Below are 19,988 nucleotides of genomic sequence, written 5' to 3'. Positions count from 1 at the left end.
ATTTCCCACTCCCTGTGTGTGTCTCAAATTCTAGAGGCCATTAAGCTGGGTAATTTACATGCTTCTTGAGCCTGTGCCTAGGGAAATATATTTCACAGGTAATTTCAAATCTCTTGGTGTGTGGAAGAAGTCATTATTCTAAATAGAAAGGGGCTGGTGATGTCACGGGCCCCATTGAGAAGACCACATTAGAGACTGGGATTTTTCTCTCTTAGAGAAAAGGGTCCAAAACATTATCTTCATAGGGTTTTGGGATGTCAGGTGTTTTTGGTTTTAATGTCGATGCTCATTTACAAAAGCAGAAGAGAGAACTATCTTGTCACCTTAGCTTTCAGTTACGTGTGAGCATATTGTGTGCGAGGGCTGGGAGGAGACGGGGTATCCGTAGGGGTGCGAGTTCCCTGCTCTGGTGCTCGAGCGCTGTCTTCCAAGGGCAAACAGCAAATTTGCCGTCAGGAGGTTGAGCTGCCGTCCTGACTCTGCTCCCAAAAGCCTGTCTGGATTTGAGACTACTGCCTCACCTTTGTAGCTCCATTCTCCCCTCCTGAAAAAAGAACGGGAAATACTTTTGTCTGGCATATTAGGAGGATTTGGCAGTTTAATGTTGATCAGCCCCTTCAAAATGATGTTCGATGGGCCGTTGCACTATCTGTGCTTTAATTGTGGTATTGCGGTGGTGAGGGAATGTGGACGGTAGCTACGGTAATTGTGAAGCGAGGCTGTGGGTGCACCGCGTCTGCGAGGAAAGGGACACATCTGTGCTTAGGCTCCAGTGGCGTTTAATGGTGACCCTTCCCTTTTGAAAGGGAAGACAGTTTGTTGCGGAGTGGTGTTTTCTGGCAGCAGGGGGAACTTCCAAAGCGCTTGGCCCAGCATCCTCGTTCCTGAAGGTGCTCCAGCACAGCATCCTCCTTCCACGGGGTCCTCCAGGACAGGCGGCACATCCTTTCTGGGGTGAAAAGCTGTCTGCGGCTGGGGATGGGGAAACTGAGCCTGATGGACCGACGTCCTGAGCGTGATTAGCAAATCCTGTAGTACCTTCTGAGTATTTCCAGTGTGGTTCAGTCACTTGCATTCCAATAGGCTTGGATCCTTTTCAAAGGAAAGGTTGTATGTATATGCTTTTTCCCTGTGGAGGGAGCGGTGTTTGTCCCAGCTGGATGGGGAGAAGGAGAAAGGAGGTGACCTGTGAAAGCTGCCGGCTTCATCCCTTTGCTGAAGTGCTCTGAGTGATGCAGCAGCACTGGAACAAAACCGAACTGGGCTTAATGCTTCCACTATCCCTGCCTCAGAGCATGTCTGGATGCTACCTTACAACAGGAGAGGTCTTGCAGACAGCTTTTAGATGTGTATCACAAAGTAGTGAGGTAATGGCATAAAATGCAGTAAGCTATTATTTATTTTTTTTAATGCTCTCCACCCCCACCCCTTTTTTCTTTCATTGCTGAAAGGGACTAACACAATGAAGAGCTGCTGCAAATGAAGGCGACTGCATAGGAAATAACAGTGTTCTGGGTGTTTGGCTGGTGAGAGATGCAATGAGTGAGCATTGCTAAGTGCTTCATAATAACAATGATTACATCGCTCTCTTAGGAGCCAAGAATCTCTCAGGTAGGGGATGGTGGGGAGCGGGGTTGTTTAAGAGGGGGATTTAGCTAGATAGACATCTAGTGACTGGCACCCAGAAAACCCCTGAGGAATGTTGCATATGGTGCTGTGAGAGGCTACTCCAAAAACCCCAGGAGACTCGGATTAGCGTGGTTAGAGGCCGAAGAATAAGGGCAATGGATGCTTCTAAATAGCTCTTGTAGCAGGAGGTCTTTGTGGCAGAGGTTAATGATATCTTTTCTTGGTAAGGAGAGAAGTTGTAGACACAAATTCAGCAGAGGTCTGACTAGTCGGTAGTCCTCTATCAGACTCCTTAATGTGGCTTGTGTTTTAGTGATCAGATCAATCGTTGTGTGCCTAGTCTGAGCAGCTGAACTCTGCAATGGGCAGGGTGGGTGCTGAAAGCAGCCCTCCGGTGTCCTGTGGCTATAAGAGTTACCCAGTGTGCCATTTTCAGCTTGGCCACGTTTGTGTTCCGCAGCAGCCCTCCACAGTAGCGTGACTCTTCCTGGCCGTAGGAGATCGTTGGTGGGGTGCCTTGCGTGAACAAGAGCACGTTGGGAAGCTCCTTCTTGTCGGGGGCTCCAGTCAATCCTTTATTTCCTGGTTGCCACTATGGCACAACGTCTCTCCCTCACTAGAGGCATGAGAGACGACTACAATGTATGTATTCAAAACTCCATTCCAGGCATCAGGACATGGCACTCCTTTCTCGTGCTTTGCCCCTTATCTTGACCAGACTCTTTACACAAATGACCCCAGCAAGGGGAGCTGTTTTGCTTTGTCCAGTGTTTTACTATTTGCATAGCCAGGAGGTGATTGTTATGGACTGTCCTAAAGTCTTGCAGGAGCCTGCATCAGCTTGGATAGTCCTGCTGTTGCTCAGCGATGATGCAGGAGCACGGGGCAACTCATAGCATCTGATCACAAAGCTGTTTACATATGCTTTAGGTGACAGTGTTCTGGTGGCACGATACAGAAACACTACCCGGAGTGTTGTCTTCTAGCCTGATGTGATCAAGTGACAGCTTCACTATTTCTCCAGGCTGTGAAAAAAGCTTTCCCATCTCCAACCGAAAGTGCAGATCCTGCAAGGTGTGGCTGTTTTGTCTTCCGGGGTGGTTCAGCCTTCCATCTGGGGATGAGGATTTACTGGAATGAACAAGAAGATGCAACAAGCTAGCCTACTTCTGTCTAGCTCCCAAGAGAGTCATGAATTATACACAGAATAAACAAATAACCTGATATGTCTGTCATTATATCATAAAGGACTTTAATAATTCATGCAGCTTGCAAAATCCTTACTGAGACCTACCCTCCGTAACCTTATCTTTGCTCTGGGGGATGGGATCTCTTCAGCCTCCACTCAGATTGCATCTGTAGAACACAAGGAGTCAGCGAGGAGGAAGGTTTTATCATAAAACTTCATCTGTATAATGGGTCGCAAAGCGACGTGCAAGAGTTATCAGCCATTGGGGTCTCAAGGGGGGCCGAAAATGAAAAGTGGCTGTGCTGGGTGAAATTTATGCAGGTAGTGCGCTTCATAAAACTGACACCTATTCACTTATTTATTAATTCATTGTGCTGCAAGTCCAGGTTTGTGACAGACTTTGAGATCAGGAGCCCAGTTCTAATCCTGCGCGACGGGAGCACAAACATGGTGGAACCCACGGGCTTCTCTCGCTCCTGCTGCGCGTCAGCAAGTGTGCCATAGAAATCTAGTTTCAAGATGTAAAAGAAGAGCATAGCTTTCAAAAAAGCAGGGAGGCTAAGGCATGAGGTTGGCTTTGGCTCCGAACAAAACCGTTAATTGTTTCGGGTAGCACATTGCTGGTATCACCAGCACAGCTCCAGTAATGGTACCCATTGCCTTTGGCTTATTTTGCTTGTGTTACAGCCCTGGAGTTGCGTGCTGGTGCTTCTGCCGCCGTCACACGGGGGTCAAAGTACATGAGCCACCCATTAAAGTTCCCATTCGCAGGACCATCCCCATAGCAGCAGGAACAGTCGATCTGGATCTCCAGACGTAAATTCAGTAATTAATTTATTCCTGTTGTAAGGCAACCAAATTCAGTTTTGCTTATACAGTGGTAAGTGGCTTGATTAGACTCCCCGCGTGGCAGGGGACTTCTTGCTGAACTGGTTCTGTCTCCCAGTTGAAAACGGCAAACGAGTGTACCATCTCGAGGTGCCCAGTTCTGCTTCTGCCTACAGAAGTATGAGTTGGTGGCAATGTGCTGAGATCAAATTTACCCCGTAAGACTGTGAGGATTAATTCTTGCACATTTCCAGTGTATTTGGGGGTCCTCATATGGAGGTCCTGCCAAGTAACACTCAACGTCCAAGTATCTGTCACAGGATGGCGGCACCATTGGGTGATGGCCTGAAGATGAACTTTAGGCTGATAAGGATGGGAGGAACTCCATGATGAGGTTCATGGCTGGAAGTGCCTTTTGGGAAAGCGCTCTCCTCTGCCGTACGGTCTGCAGAAGATATTTACGGTGGTTGCTTTGCCATTTGTTCTTTTCATTGCTGTATCGACGAGAGGTGCGTGCACACGTTTGGTCAGAAGAATGCAGTGCCTGGGTGGGCCCTTTCGCATAACTGCCGGGCAAACGTACCAGCTAACACATTCAGTGACTTCTGCTTCCTCTTTCTGTTGGCAAATCATCCACCAACAGATTGCGATTTTCCTCAAACCTGCTCTTAGGATTTAAATTATTCACTGAATTATCCTTTGGCCTCCAGCTCCTTTGCATATCAAATACTCCAAATCAGCTTTTTGTAAAGTTTGAAATTCAAGATATTTTGATTGGACACACAGCTCTCAAAGAATAGTTATCGTGGCTCTTTGTCATACTGGGAGGGCATTTCAAGTGGGGTCCTGCAGGGATCTGCCCCGGACCTACTTTTATTCAATAGTTTCATTAATAACTTAGGCAATGGAATGGGAAATGTGCTTATAAAATTTGCAGGCGACACTGAGCTAGGAGGGGTTGGATGTACTTTGGAAGGCATTATCAGAATTCAAAATGATCTAGAAAAATTGAATGGCAAGCCAGATATCAGCGAAATGAAATTCAGCGAAAACAAATGCAAAGTGCCGCACTTAAGAGGGAGAAATCCAATGTACAAATACAGAATAAAGAATATCTGTCTGGGTAACAGTGTGGCAGAAGAGATCTTGAGAATTATTGTGGATCACAAACTGAGTCCATAAAGTGCTGTCCTAGCAGAAGGACACACTTACTCTACAGTGTTCAGTAGTTTCTTGGACAAGGCTGGGGAGGTGATGTTTTCCTCTTCGCACTGGGTTTGACTGCTGTTGGAGTACCCGATCTCACTTTTTGGCACGAGCCTTTGGGGGTGTAGGTAAACTGTAGAGAATCCAGAGCAGGGCAACAAAAAGGATGAAATGTTTAGAAAACAGTGCAGAAGAGGGAAAGCTGGAAAAAACTGAGTTTGGAGTAGAAAAATAAAGACTCGAAGGGCAAAGGATGCAACAGAATAATGATCTTCCAGTTCTTAGGAGCTTGTCGTAAGAATTTGTCAGTGTCTGCTGTAGGTGGGATAAGTGGGAAGAGGGGGGTGAGATTTAGGGTGGATAAGAAGGGAACTTTTTCACCGCATGGTGAAAAATGGAACTGGAAAAAGGTACTGTGGGGATCTTGGGTTCACCTTCGGTGGAGGGTTTAAAGAACAGTTTAGACAATACTTCATGCAGAGGGCTCAGGTGTTTAGGTGTCCCAGTGCAACTGATGGAGGGAGAGGAATCCCCGAAGCCCCTGCCATCCCACATGTCTGACTGACTGCACACCTGCGACCCGTTCTGGTTCTAGGTGGAGTTAGACCTTAAATGGTTAATGCTTCTGTTTTCTGATGGAGAAATCCTTTACAATTTTCCTATTGCCCTGAATGTCATTGGTGACATGTTGGTGGTTACTGTTGGTTTTCCCACAGGTACCTACAAGAATATTTGTGCTCAGGAAATGTTAATGAAACACAAATTTTCTGTATAATTGTCAGACTATTTTCCCCTTGCTTCTTGCCCAGCTCTGTCTATCCTGCAGGTTGAGAAAACTCCCCAGTTACCCTTTTTATTGTATTGTAATACTTGTTGGGGCATCAAACTGGGATCAGCATGGATCTGGTAGGGGTTTGGCACTTGCTTTTGTTTGCAAGACGTACCCTGCTGCAAAAAATTGTAAAGCCGAGGCAGACAAAAGATGGGACAAAGAAACGGGCACAGAAAGTTAGTGTGTGAATCAAGGAGAACAAAGTAATTTGGTGACAGAGCTGAATGTAGAACACACTATCCCACTATCTTTCCCCTTCATGTTTCTTAGAGGTCTTCCTTGGGTATAGTTTTAATATTCGTTTGTCCCTTCCTTCCCTCCTATAATAACGTCAAAGATGCATGCTTATTATAGGGGGGACCAGATGGTAGAGGTGAATAATGTCTTGACAAATATTAAGACAAGACTAGTCCAGCAGGCAAATTTTTCCCACCCCTCCTTTATATAAACACCTGTGCACATACTTTAAATTAAAAAGGAGTCATAAAATGACAGCGTGGGAGGCTTGATAATGTCTGGAAGCATGGTCAGGAAGTTATCTGGTTGTTCTGAAGGAAGCAGGTGCTCTGTGGAAGTTGTATCTTCAAAAAGAGAAAAAAGGCAACTTTGTTTTTCCTTGACGGGTAAATATTGGCTCATGGGGGGTTTTACAGCCTAGGTGTGTAAGAAATTAAGGAAACTTAGGGGGCATGAGCGTGCACACACACACATGCACGCGTGCGCACTGACACATGCGCTATTATAGTTAAAGGATTAAGCATCTTGAAGGAATAAGCCAATTATAAGAAGTTCCTATACAGCAAAAATTAGACAACACAGTAATTAATAACCGTATTAAATAGCAATATTTGGGCACTGAACCAAAGCGTATGAATCAGAGAGAAGCATTCTTGGCTGAACACACGGCGTGAAGTGTAGACGCTTGCACAGAACACTCTCTGTAAGCTTTGGGGCAGCATATCTACGGAGCAACTAGTTTTTCCTCTTGCCCTTTCATGTTTGTGTGAATCTTTCTCTTATTTTTTGGGCCAGGAAGGCAGCAAGAGAAAAGGACAGAGTCTCCTTTTTTTTTTTTTTTAAACACCCTCTCTTGCTCGCAGCCAAACAAGCACTCTCCTAAGGCTGCTTTAAAAAAATAAGTGTCCTCAAGCAGAAAACGGATTTTCTTTCCTCTTATTTCTCTTTTCCCTGTGCTTTTGTGAGAGGCCGCTTGCAACGAGGCTTATATTCATGAGTAGTTTGTGTAACTGCCTTACCCCCCCCAGGTTAGACGCGAAGGGGTGCGACGGCAGCCCGCGAAGGGTCTGTCCCACGGACCCTGGGCCACCCCGGGGCAGAGTGACCCTGGGCTGGTGCGTCCTCGTGGTGCTGGCCACGGGCTGTCAGTGCGTGGCTTGCGCTGGCTGCCAATGTCTTCAGCTTCTGCACAGAAGACCAGGACTCCAGGCTGCCGTCTGGTGTGTGCACAAGTGTGGGAGGGCGTGGGCCGAGGACAGCCTGTCCCCTCTCTTTCCAGGCAGTTCTCATTTTCTTCCGAAGCCACGCAGCTGGAGCAGTGGTGTAGCCTCACAAACCAACGCGGAGATGCACAGAAGTCTCTGCAAGTGCTTGGCTGGGTCACCTAAAGCATGAAAGGTGCCCTAACCCGAAGCGAGGGTTGCTGTCACCAGTGGCAGGGGACGGGCGCCCGCTGAGCAGGCGTGGGACAGGCGGGATGCTTTGCTTCCCGGCCCCGACTGCAGCAGCAGTGATTTGCTTCCTGATGTGCTGCTTGTCACAGTAAATATTTTTGAAGCTCTGCTGCTTTTTTTAAGCCCGCTTTATCTCATCTTAAGGAAAAATCAAATATGCAAATTATGAAATCAATTAGCATTTTTGTAGTTTTCTTTGGAGAGGCAGTGATAAATGGTGTTGTGTTTTCAAAAATCATTTATGTCCCTCCTTAAACGTTGCACAGGAGGCTGTAAAATATACAGGGGAAGGAAACAAAACCTTTTTTTTCAAGGCAAGAGATTTTTCATGTATATCCTGAATGCGTGTGATCATGCTTGTGCATACGATAGCTGTAGAGTTGTTAGGTTGGAAGAGTCCTATGGAGACTCCCCAGCAAAGGCAGAGCTAGCTGAGGTGATGGGGATCGCTGGGATGTGCTGCGCATGTCACTGCTAACGAGGGGACAGGGGGTGGCGGGGCTGCCAGGTTCCTTGCACGCGGTTCCTGTAGGCACAGAGCTGCTGAGTGCAATCACAAATACTTGAGCTCAAAGGTTTTCTCCTCGCCGGCCTTAATTCACTACAGAGGACACTAAAGTGGTACTCGGTTTAAGGGGGAGGCTGCGCACATGGCTCATAAAGGGGGCCTGGTGGCTTTCTGTGAGCAGCGCTACATCCCTGCTAGTGGCTTCCCGGTCGGTGCATCAGCTGTTTTCTTTATGCTTTATTTGTAAATGCCATTTCACAAGAGCAGTAGGGCACTCCAGGCTGCGTGTTTGGAGGAGTTATCGCTCCTCAAGCCCTGTAACGCCACCTGAGGCGTGCAGTAATGGCCCAGGAAGGCAGCCACTGTCATGTCTTATTGCTTACAGCTTCCATACGAGACACGCTTCAAAGAGAAATCTCCCTGTTCATAATGGGCTATCAGTTTCTTTACCCTCTTCATCCTTGCTACGGTCGTCTTAAAATTTTATGTAAGTACAGTGGCCGTGGGAGAGAAACAAGAGGCAGAAGGTCGGCTGAGACAGAATAATAATGGGGTTTATGTATTTTTATTTTTTTTTAAATGGCAGCTTTCAACCGAGCATACAGCAAGTGAGATGAAACCTCAAATTCTGGGATGTGGCCCACTCTGAAGACTTCTGGTCGTGGACATTACCAGGGCTAGGGGGACATAGTAATGGGTCAGAGACACGCAAGGGCTTTTGCCAGTGCTGTGGTGCGCGTCAGGGATGTGCTAGTTGGAAAAAAGAATTTTTGCTACCACTGACAAAAGCTCTCGTATAGCCATACTACACCAAAACCAGAAGCTGCTTCTGCTATTACGTTTTTTAACCTAGAAACCTGGTGTCAGCTACGCAGAAATCCCCTCCTGCCTTTTTTGATAGTGTAATACACTTTGTTTTTTAATAGTGGTGTCTAAAGCTTGTACTGCAAGGCTTAGCTGGACTTTTTGGGAAACTGCTGGTCTGTAAGGTTGAGAGCCAGGTATCATAAGGCTGCACAATTAAAGGGAATTGTAGTTTTTCTCATGAATGAAAAATCCAACGGCTTTTCCCTAAAATAGTAGTACTTCTTGGGGCGGAGGCAGGGGGTGGAATAAGTTAAAATAAAATCTTTTTTTTTTTAACAAATCTGCTGACTAAATTCAAATTAACTTTAAATCCCAGCCCAACTGAGAGCTCAGTGTCTCTTTTGCATATACCAACAGAGTAATACTGATGCCTCTGTCTTCCTCTATAACTAATCCTCTCTGAAGGCTTGGCCGTATGTGACATTTATGCGGATATGAGCAGTTGTTAATGTTGATGGATACAGCTCAAGATGGGCGGTAATTTTCCCTTGCTGTGGTGGTGGAGGTGTTCCTGGAGGGAGCTGACACAGGCAGGTGTCGCTGAAATCGAGGATCTTGCACAGAGCTGGGAGTTAAGGAAAGGTGTCAGCTCCGTAAGTCCCCAGCGGGGTTTCGCGGACCTGTGGCTGGGTATGAGCACACAATTGATTTTTTTTTCAGTTCACTGGACAAACTGGAGGAGGGGAAAAAAAAAATTTAAAAAATTTCCGTTTTGGTGTTTCAAGGCATATTTGTGTAAAAAATATTAATTTTTGGTGAAAATACTTCAGAAGATTGATAGGTAGCTTTGGACAACCTGAATATACCTTTGACAGCAAATAAAACGTTTGACTGAAAAAGGAAAAGCTCTGTTTGTGAGCCGTTATCTTTACACTGGCGTCCCACTGCAGGCTTTGCTTCCCCGCCTGGGCAGAAGGGTGGGTTTGCAGATGTCTTCACCCATCTCCGTCCCTGGATTTCCCCTCCTCCCCAGCCAGGCTCCCAGGGGAGAAGAGGCAGCGTTGCCTCTGCAGGAATGTGGGTAATAGCCTAAGTTACACCGGGAAACTGGGAAGAGCTGGCCTGCGCAATTACATCTTGTTTTCATCCACAGCCTCGTATGTTATTAACTGGCATGAGTTTTGCTGTGTGAGTAACACACGTCTGTCTGCCAGTCCCTCCCTCTCTCGCCGTTTGTCCCCCCGCCCCTCACGGCTCTGTTCTGCCGGTCGTCTCGGGCGTCTTTCTGCTTTGATGTTTCTGCCCAGCTTTTGGGCCGTGCTGTATAATTCAGGGTCCTCCGTGGCCTTGCTTCTTAGTTGGGTTTCTTTGCTCCCTGATCTCCAGGAGAGGACAGGACTCAGAGCTTCCGTGGCTCTGCGGGCGGTGGGGGAGCGTGTGTGGGCCGCCTGGGGAAGGTCTCCTTGCGTGAAGAATGAAATCACTTGGTGAACCTAACCAAAGCGCAAAACCCCCGGAGCTGGTCTGCTCCCTCCCGCCATCGCTTTGCCATGCCGCTGGCCTTCTCCTCCTTGTGCTCCTTCCCTCCTTCCTCCGCTATAGCGCTGGGATGAGTGTTGCCGTGGAAAAAGCACGGACGGCAGCGCCAGCGGTGCAGAGGCAATTGGGCGTTGCTTTTCCAGGTCAGATGGGAGATTTGACATTTGCGTGGCCAGCGGCTGCAGTCAGGAAATCTTACTAAAAGAAGGAGAGTTATCAAGTTCTGTGGATTTAGAAGAGGGGGTTTTGTTGTTGTTTTAAGTTGGTGTTATTGCTCTAAGCAGAAATCTGTGTGGTTGAATATATCGGCGGGTGTTGTGCGTGTTGGAAGGACTGGCAGCCGGGTCCCCTGCTCTGCAGGGGTCGGGACGAAGGAGATGCCACGTGGCAGCCCCCGGCCCTTTCCGCTGCCCCCGGAGGCAGCTCTGCCCATGGGGGACAGAATCGGTGCCCGGCTCAGGTTGGGCTTAGCTGAAGGTGCAAAGCAGCTGAGCCCTCGGGCGCTCGATGCCCTGTGCTCTGCCCAGGTCTCTTCTGTTGTGCCACAGCAATAATGCATTGCCGCAGTAGGACAGGCACGGCTGGTCCTGCCCTGGCTCTGGTTGCTCTCTGCCACAGAGCCCTGCTGAAGCAGTAAGCTGTTTTCTGTACGCCGCAGCACTTCAGCCTTGTTAATCACTTTGGGCTTAAATAATAAGCTGCTGCAACTGTTTATGTAAGAAGGGGAAAGAAAAAAACCCATCCCACACCTTGCAATTTTGGTTGTACCTTTTTCCCGCTTTTCTCTCTGTGGTGCCTTATGCATAAATTTTGAAATCTTGAAGTTTATAACCTGCCCCAGCCGTAATTCTCAAAGCCGCATGTTCTCGGTATTCTGCCTGCACCCGGTGCTGCAGAAAGAGCGGTTACCTTCGCTGCGGGCACCGATTTCCTCCCTCTCCCTTCGATCGCCGTGCTTATCTGCGAAGTGTCGGGGCTCTCACCCTTTCTCTCTTTCTTTCTCTCCCTTTCTCTTTCCCTCTGTCTCTCCGTCTCTTGCAGTATGCAGTACTGGGCCAGGAGGCTGGAGCAGGAGATTGATGGAGTGATGAGGATATTTGGTGGAGTCCAGCAGCTCAGAGGGGTAAGCTGTCTGTCTTTTACCTGTGCTGCCTTCCTTGTGGCAATGAATGTTCTCATCTGCAGAAATCACCTGTGTGAACACTTGCAATAAGTCACCCTCTCGGCTCGCTCCATGTGCGGGGTCGTGGCTGGCTGTGCTTCTGGTTGCTGGTCAATTTGATGCATTTATCGAGTGTGTGGGAGTGAGTGTGTTTTGTATCTGTCTGTCTCTTGGGCTGCATGTCACTGCGATCTGAGCATGTACCTGTGGTTTTTTCCCTACATGACACATTAAATGCATCTTAAATCCAACCAACCTTTCCTCCAGGGACTGAAGGTAGTTTAATCTGTGTTTTAATTTTAAACTTCTGTTGACAAAGCAGGAAATGTTCAAAGGATGATTTGACTACCCGTTTTTAAATATACATTGCAGGTAAAACTGTGATTCTTGCTTGGCTTCTGTTTCCAAGGGCACAAAACAAAACCCTGTTACTGGTGCTGGCACCTGCCTCCTGCGCCCTGGCTGAGCACCGGGGCCCGGGTACGGCGGGCTGCGGGAGCCAGACCTCCCCGTGCCCTGGAGCAGTGCTCTGCCTTGGGCGAGGGCACTGACAGAACGGCTTCGTCATGGTTTATTAGGTTTGTGGATCAAAGGGTCTTTAAGACCCTCCCTGTTTCCTCTTCCCGGTAAGACCCTGTTTCCCCTTCCCAACACTGTTGTGCTGACTATCTGGTTTGAAATGGAAGAATTTGAAATTAGGGTTATGGTATTAATCTAAAGAAAATAGCCTTCTCTAGCATGATAAATATGTTGCCCCAGAAAAAAGCATGGGGTGTATTTGTGTTATCTCATGGCAGTGGCATGTTCTTCTCGGATGCCAATGATTTATGGGCCTCTTACTGGCTGTCTTGCACTAGTAGCTATACTGGCTTCAACAGAACTGTTCGTGTCTTATGCTGTTGGTTGTAACCCATTGCCTAGACACAGAAGTTGCAGTATTTTCTTTTAAATGCATTTGAAAGTGGGTTTAAGTGAAGGCTTGCACAACTCTTCATAGTTCATCCATTCATTCGTGTTCATATTTGAGCTCTAGGATGGTGTATCTGGGCTTTGCTTGCATTCATTGCAACTGAACTTCAACTGGATTGATATACGTGCAGCATGAAAAGCATATACGCTGCTTTGGTTTTAACAAATATTTTTGATTGTATCCATGCATTTGTGCAATGCGGTTTTGCATGTTGGTAGGGTCTTAGAATCAGAGCCAGGGATCCAAGTTTTCCAGGCAATATGTAGGCGCAACAGCCAGCATACTCTTTAGCAGAGCACGTTTAAAAAAAAAAGACTGCTACTACATTTTGTACATGTCCTTTCCTACAATTTATTCTTATTAGCTTTGATTTTGCTCCTTTGCATATTAAATAGGTATATCATGTAATTTTTTTAATGCCATAATTAAATAGAAATTACACCTCCAATTTGCCAGCACTTGACTCCTATTGGCCAGTCAGTCAATTACAGGTAAGAGAGCTTCCCACTTTTTCTGTTTAATTCTTCTGATAGAACATAGTGCATCACTTTAATGGATTGAATACCGGATAAACTAACTACAGAGGGATTGAAGGGGTTTTCTGAAATCTGTTTTGGAACCTTCTTGTGAAGGGAGGGAGCTGTGCACGACTGTTGTATCTGGTGAGTGCATAAACCACCTGAAGCCAAGAAATGAGCTACTGAAAATTCCAACATGCAGCCATTAAAACGCCAGAAAGAACTAGTAGAGGCTGTCTTGGATCTCCAGCGGGGAGCTTGGGATGTGGAGTTCAGGTTTGATTCATAAGTGCAATATCAGGTGAATGACACTTAAAGAGCACATCACTCGCTAGGGAGCTTCACTGATGTGAAAGAGCGCAGGGTGCTTCATCCTGAAGAACTCAGAGCTGCGCTCGCAGGCAGCCCTCTTACCCACTGGTTGCACACAGGTTCTTTTGGGTTGCAGTATGGGAGTCATGAAGTGGTACTATAACCCACTCTGAGATAAGGATAAAAAACAAAAAAAAAGAAAAATCCGTATTCTGCTGCAACCACACTTGAAATTTAGAGGGTGGCAACTAATTCTTAAGGTTGGGACTTGTTCTGTGCTTCCCTTCTTGTAAAGGGCACTACCTGGGCATGACTTGGACTTTGTAGCTCACCTTGCTCCATCGTCGTGCTGGCTTGCAACCAGGATGCAGGTCTGGAGTCCAGTACCAGCCCGCAGAGCTGCGGTGTGAGCAGGCTCGGGGGAGAAGGGAAAGCCACTGCCTGAGGAGCCCTGGGAGCTGAAACGTCCATCTAGCGGGAAGCGAATCCCATCCACTGGGATTTCTCAGGAGGGTTTGTTATTAAGCAAGAATAGGCCCATGTGGGGCAGGAAGGATAAAGAAAAATGGGGCAAGTAGAGCCTGTTTTTTGCCAAAACTTGCTGATGTTCTTTGGGGTTGCCATGTTAGCCTGGGACGTTCAAAGTGACTGCGGAGGGGGGCTTCTGGTACACAGTGTGTAGGGAGTGATATTAGAAGTAGGGGGAAAAAGTGCTCCAGTGCCACCGAAGACAACGCTGGTGCTTCGGAACTCGGTGGGGTCTGCCGTGCCGGCGGCGGGTCCCGCTGCCAGCTCTCATGGGTCTGTGAAGCCTGTAAGCCCTGGGGGTGGTGCCATGCCAGAAATGGATCTTCCCTTTCCAGTTCAGGCCTGACTATCAACATGACAGACCAGTAAATAATAATAAAAATACCCTCCTCTAAGGTTTGTCAGGTTTACTTATGAATATTTTTTTTTTCTTGGGTTACTGTGAAAGGATGTGGACCTGTTCTTTGGTTATTGACTGAAATGGTATAACTGTTGTGGCATATGAGGCATGAAATTTATTGTCAGAAATATGGTGTCCAGGAATGTAACAGTGCTGAATATTTTATCTTGCTGGAGTGCTGCCCACCCAAGAATGATTTTTATTTTAACTCCTCGGTCATTTCCTAGAGCTGGGGTACTAAATGTCAAATGCCCCCGCTTCCCTCCTCTCCTGCAGAGTGAACGGGAGAACGTCATCTCGTAGCCTCCCCTGGGGAGACCACCCAAGCTTACACCGTTCAGACGCTTCTTTGCTCAAGTGGAGCATTTTTCTGTAGCAATTGCAGAGGAGGGTGAGAAGCTCTGAGATGCAAAGGGCTGTCACGCCAGGGGCTCGCCTTTCAGCTGGGAGACGCCACCTCATTTCTCTCCTGAAGTCCAGACCTGGAAAACACTGAAGTGCAAATGTCCCCGTCGGTCAGACTGGCTGTGGTGGGGCTACACGTGTATCTGAACGCTGGGGGCTTGGGGCTGTAGGGAGGACCGTGGCCTGGCTGAGTTGATTCTCCGCCCAGTGGGGTCGGCGTTCAGCCCTCTGGGCACTGGTGGTGCGGCATCGTCTTGGCTGGCCGGTTGCTCCCGGCGTGCCTCAAAACAAATCCCAGCACGTGGAGATTAGGGCGTGTTTCCTTGCCTCTCCGTCCTCACCTCCCTTGTGGCTCACCAGAAATAATTGAGAGCACAAATCATTGTTAATTTAACTCTGACTGGCACAGTGATATGTGGAACCCTAAAGTGCTAGCTGAATAGGTTGAAATTCTTTAAATAATTTTATTCTAGAATGAGGAATATTACACTAAAAATCCAACTCCCCGACTTCTCCTCTTTTTCTTTAGTGACTTTCTTCATGGCTATGGTGGACTCTACATCACTTTGCAGGACAAGATGATGTTTGGTTTTGACATTTCCCGCTACGCTGCACTAAATTTCTGTTTCTTCCAGTGTTTTGATACAAGTAAAAGTTGTTGACTTTAGTCAAAAGTGGACAATTTTGTTGTGTTTCCAGCCTAGATGGTTTCTCCGTGTTGCAAAACCTGTTTGAGGGTAAACTCTGTGGTTGAGAGAGATTTCCCGTGCTGGTGCAGCCCTGTCCCGCTGTGCCGGCACTTGTGGTGGGACTGACGGCAGCAGAGCCCGTGTGCCGCTGGGTTTTGTGCCTTGCTGAGCAGCTCCCCTGGGTGTTGTGTTAAACCTTCCTTGCTGGGTGGCCAGGCTGAGGCTGCAAGTCTCCTCTGGCTTGTTACCTGAATTGTGTTTGATCCCACATCTCCTGAGGTGAGCGGCTAGCTGGTCAGACCATCTCCTCCTCCTCTAGTACCTTTTATCCGTGGCTGCCTGGTAGTGGGCTTGTTTCTTTGCTAACAATTACTGAGGAAGCCAAAGCCTTCAGAATGAGATGGGGAAAAACTAAGCGGTGTAAGTGCTGAGCCCGCTTTTCTGCGCTGTCTTCCTTTCCTTTCTCTCTGGCTGTCCTTCCTGAGGGCTGCTCCCGTGGCCGGGGTGAGCACTCACCCGGAGGCATTGCACGGGGCGACGCAGCCGGTCCCCGTTCGGCAGACAGGCTTTGGCAGAGGCCGGGCGAGTGGCAGAGCTGGACCCGTGCTGCGCCTGCTCTCCTCTCCGTGCTTTGGATGAACAGAGCTTCAAGTCTGGCAAGCTGTTTTTGCAGCCTCCTGCCCTTTCCTCTGGGCTGTTGAGGGAAGTCAAGAGATAACGTCTGGATCTGCCTCACCGGCGTATGACTGGGAGACAGGGATACTGCTGGCCTTCCTGGTGAGGAGACACCCAGCCCATAAAGGTCCAGGTGGCCCCAAGCCTGCGCCCGGGGGGTGAGGTGAGCAATTGCTGGCAGAGCTGGGCAGGCAGCGAGCTGCTGCGTGAGCTGGGCTTGGTCCTCGGCAGGCGTGACTGCACGGAGAGGAGGATGAGCCCAGGGAGATGCAGCCTGCTACCCACAAGGGCTTTGCAGAATGTGGCAGAGCTGAAATGGCTGGACTTGGTCCTTGTAATCAACATCTTATTTTACTTCAGTGGATTTTTCATTTCTCTGTCTTTTATTCTTGCTTGTTATCTTGTGTTGTTTTCTCAGCTTTGTTTTGCCAGTTGGGCATCTCTGCCTGGCAGAAGTGCTGCTGTTCATTCATCTGGCCTTTTGTGATGAGGACAAATCCTGCTGGCCAGGGCTTGGGGCAGAGTGACCAGGATCTGTGCAGGTGTCCCCACCTTTGTCCACCTCACAGCATCACCTGCAGCCTGCCTGTCCCTTCTGCTCAGCGCTGCTTCTCTGATAGTCACCTTTTGTTTTCAAAGCATGGCCATCCTTGAGTTGAGGCAGCCACAGGTGAGGAACTGTGGTTGAGCCGTGCACAAACAAGAACTTGGATTAAAAAAAATAGTACACTAGCAGAGTTTTGGCTTGGATCTGAAGAGCTGAAGTGGCATCCACCTTGTATATCACTGCACCCCTGCTGGTGGGGTCTCTGCAGTACTGAGTGTTTCACGTGGCTGTGTGAGTGCATCCCTTACAAGACTGCTGGTACAGAGCTAGAGAATCTCTTTAATGCCAGCACTAAGAGGTAAGACATGCTCGTATCAAAGGAGCTGCCAAGGTTTTCTATTCAACTTTTTTGATCTTGGGTAACCGCTGGCATAATAGTAACATAGCCCAGATCTTCCAAGTAGCTGTGGTATTACATGATGTTTAATTTGCTCTTTTATTTTCTCTTGGTATAGAAACACTCATCTGGTCATTCAGTAGGGCTGGAGAATTTGGAAAGCGTCTATGGGATTTTAAATGAATGATGCTAGAGAAGGGAGCCCCTCCGCACACAGTGTCTGAGGAGCACATCTGCTTCCAAAGGGCTCTGTCAGATGGACTGGGCATTTACAGAAGGACAGTGATGTCCTTAGACATGGCAGGGTTGGGAATAGGATCCTAATCTTCTGATATTCAATCCAGTACCATAATCCACAGTTTGGACTTCAAAACACTGTAACAGAATGCATCTGGCCTTTTCCTTCTGAGGAGTCAGCCCCAGCCTCCGGAGTGGGAGACGAGTGATGCCCAGTGACTGCACTGCGCTCGACAGAGTTCGGAGGAGGAGTTTAAGCCCAAAGCTTGGGCAACACACGCAGCCAGCGGCTTATGCTACAGCAGCGCTGAATGCCTGCCGCCTTCCAAATGCTGCAAGGGAGAAGGGACCTAACGGAGTTTTCCAGCAGCTAGTGCCTGTCTGGGGGCTGAGCAAGAGTGTGGACTCTGCATCCCAGTGAGATGATGGTTCCATGCTCTTGGTTCCCAAGCTCATGCGTTATCTGTCTGATCCTTGCTGTTCCTCTCCCCTTTTCCCTCCCCCTCTCCTCCCTGCTTCCGCACACCATCGCTGTGCCCTCCCCTGCTCCTCATGTTTGATAAGAGGAAGTGTGCGATGCCAGATAAACACATTCCTGTTCCAAACTGCTTGGGTTTATTTTAAACTGCCGGGGCCGTTCAGCAGCCTCAGCACTCTGTTCAGCACTGAGCGCAAAGCCAACAATATATTATCAAGGAGGAGCATTTAAATGTCCTTAGCCTTGCAGCAGCTTGGGTGGAGAAGGGAGATCCTCTGTCACCCTTTGCACGGGCCAGTGTCTGCCATCGTTAGCCCCCTTACACCCATCGCCTGACTTCTCACTCTTTCTCTCTACTACAACCATGTTGTATCCGTACTGGGAGATGTCAGGGAAACATATGCTCCAGCTTTTAGTACATTTGCATAATTAGAGTAATGTGTATGAATAATTTATAGCTGTATGTGGCTGCTCAGTGTGTGACGTTAGCACCCCTCGCTAAATCCTTTCCAGTGGGTGGTGCAGATCCTGCACCAGAGCCATTGTGCCGATGCAGCGCACAGCCTGTTGGCAGATGCGGGAGCCCTGCTTTGAGAGATTGGGGTGTGCGGATATATGTGTGTGTGTGTATATATATATATTTAGTGGAGAAAGATGGGCACTTACAGTTCTAGGGGAAGAGCAGGCTACAAGTCTGAGAGGTTAAAATGCCTTAGACTCTTAGGCTTAGAACTTGCTCCATTTATGCAGAAGCTGTGAATTAAAATGTTCTGCAACATTTCAAAGCTGAGGCAGGGATTTTTCCAGCAGGACTCAGGCGTGACTAGTTTGTTAGTTTGTGTGCCAGGTTTATGGGGTTTTTAAATGACTTTTTCACATCATATAACTTAGTAGCATGCAGGGCAGGGGGGGGGGATAAACTTGCCTGCACTGTATCACAGAGCCTGATGTCAATCAGTCGGTCAATAAATAGTAGCAAAGGATTGCTTGGGCACTATCTCACTATTTACCAGCTCTTTAGCGTGCAGGTTCTCATGCTGGAAAGGCCAGAGTCCCAGGTAGGTTTTCTAAAGGAGTGATCCGAAGGGTTGAATTCTGGTATTTATGTTCTAGTTAATTTTATCTTAAACTATATTTGGTCCTTTCCAAATGTTTGAGAGCCTTGGCTGGAAAGCGCTATGTAAACTGGAATGAAGTGCAGGCACGCACACCTATTGGCTCGTTAGTATTATCCACTGGGAAACTGAGGCAGGCGATTAAGCTGAGCAAGTCTGCATAACGAGCGTGTGGTGCAGCCTGGACTGTTCTCCCCCACGTGCACAGCCAGCGGGTCCTTAGCGGGGTCTGTGTTTAGAAGGGTAACAGGCACAGGAATAGTCCTTAAAGCCCTTGCTTTGAACCTTTTCACTTTACAGAATTACTTTGTAAAGCAGTTGGTGAGTTAGCAAAATCAGAGGGGATTGCCGTTGAGTTTTATGGAGTCATTTCTGATTTATATTGCTGTCAGTGAGAAGTTAAATGAGCCCAGCATTCAACAGACGGATGTTCAGGTGCATGCATCTCCCGAGCGCGCTGCTCTGCACGTCGTGTCCAAAAACGTAGCTGATGTACCCAGCCAGTCAACAACCCTGTTTGTAAGATCCTCATGAATATTCAGTGTAACTCTTACAATTGGTGGTGTTGCCATTACACAGCCGTATGAGCCCATGGGAACAATGAGGCCGTGGTGGATGTTTCTGGAAACCTCCCTCAGCCCGGTTGTCCGGCCCCAGCCCGAAGGAGCCTGTGTGGTCCCCACGTCCCTTCCAGGCTGAATCGTTACCTTCAGACTGCATTTAAAAACAAAGCAAGACAAAATCCAAACCAACCCTGCCAGAATGCAGGATGAATAATTAGGTGGAGATCATTAAAGTTTGCCTCCTTAAAAACATACATAGATTATTCTTTAATGGAAAGTTAATTGTTTTATTATTCTCTCCAGATGGTTCTTTTCCTTTACATTCACAGGGGAATTGATATAGCCTGGGAGTCAGTCTCCTGTGAGCAGAGCTCATAACCAAAAATGCAACTCTGTCACTGATCAAGATACAAAACAGTAGAAAATATGTATACGTATTCCATCGTAGTTTTTTGTAGGCTGGAAGTGCCCCCTCAACTTGAAATGCTGCAGGCTGTGGAGTTTGCAATTCTCCTCCTGGTGGGTTTGTCAAGCAAACGCTTGGTATCGGACTCTACCGAATCCTGGTTTTCATGCGTCTGATGAATTACTTCCAAATACTGGACTGTGGAGGAGCCTGCAACCGGGAGCACTGAAATACGCAGTTGTACTAAAAGGTTTAAAGAAGGAAGCTGCTGTTAGATGCTCCGGGTTATTGTACGGAGGAAGCAATAAGATGTGTGGCATCTCCTTTGCTCTGTATGTAGAAACGCAGGAGGGCTTG

General features: G+C 47.9%; 1 protein-coding gene across 2 annotated transcripts in view; it reads left to right on the top strand.

Annotated features, from left to right (window-relative positions):
* The window catches only part of CACNA2D2 (calcium voltage-gated channel auxiliary subunit alpha2delta 2), a 227,615-nt gene that overhangs the window by 11,984 nt on the left and 195,643 nt on the right, over positions 1–19,988 (top strand). For both annotated transcript variants that reach the window (XM_075159250.1, XM_075159249.1), the window contains exon 2: positions 11,271–11,352. In XM_075159250.1, coding sequence (XP_075015351.1) covers positions 11,271–11,352 — 82 coding nt within the window. The remainder of the gene's footprint in view (positions 1–11,270; positions 11,353–19,988) is intronic.

Source organism: Calonectris borealis, chromosome 10, assembly GCF_964195595.1.
Source record: "Calonectris borealis chromosome 10, bCalBor7.hap1.2, whole genome shotgun sequence".
Taxonomy (NCBI): Eukaryota; Metazoa; Chordata; class Aves; order Procellariiformes; family Procellariidae; genus Calonectris; species Calonectris borealis.
The sequence above is the reverse complement of the archived record's forward strand: the minus strand, read 5'-3'. Positions and strand labels throughout refer to the sequence as shown.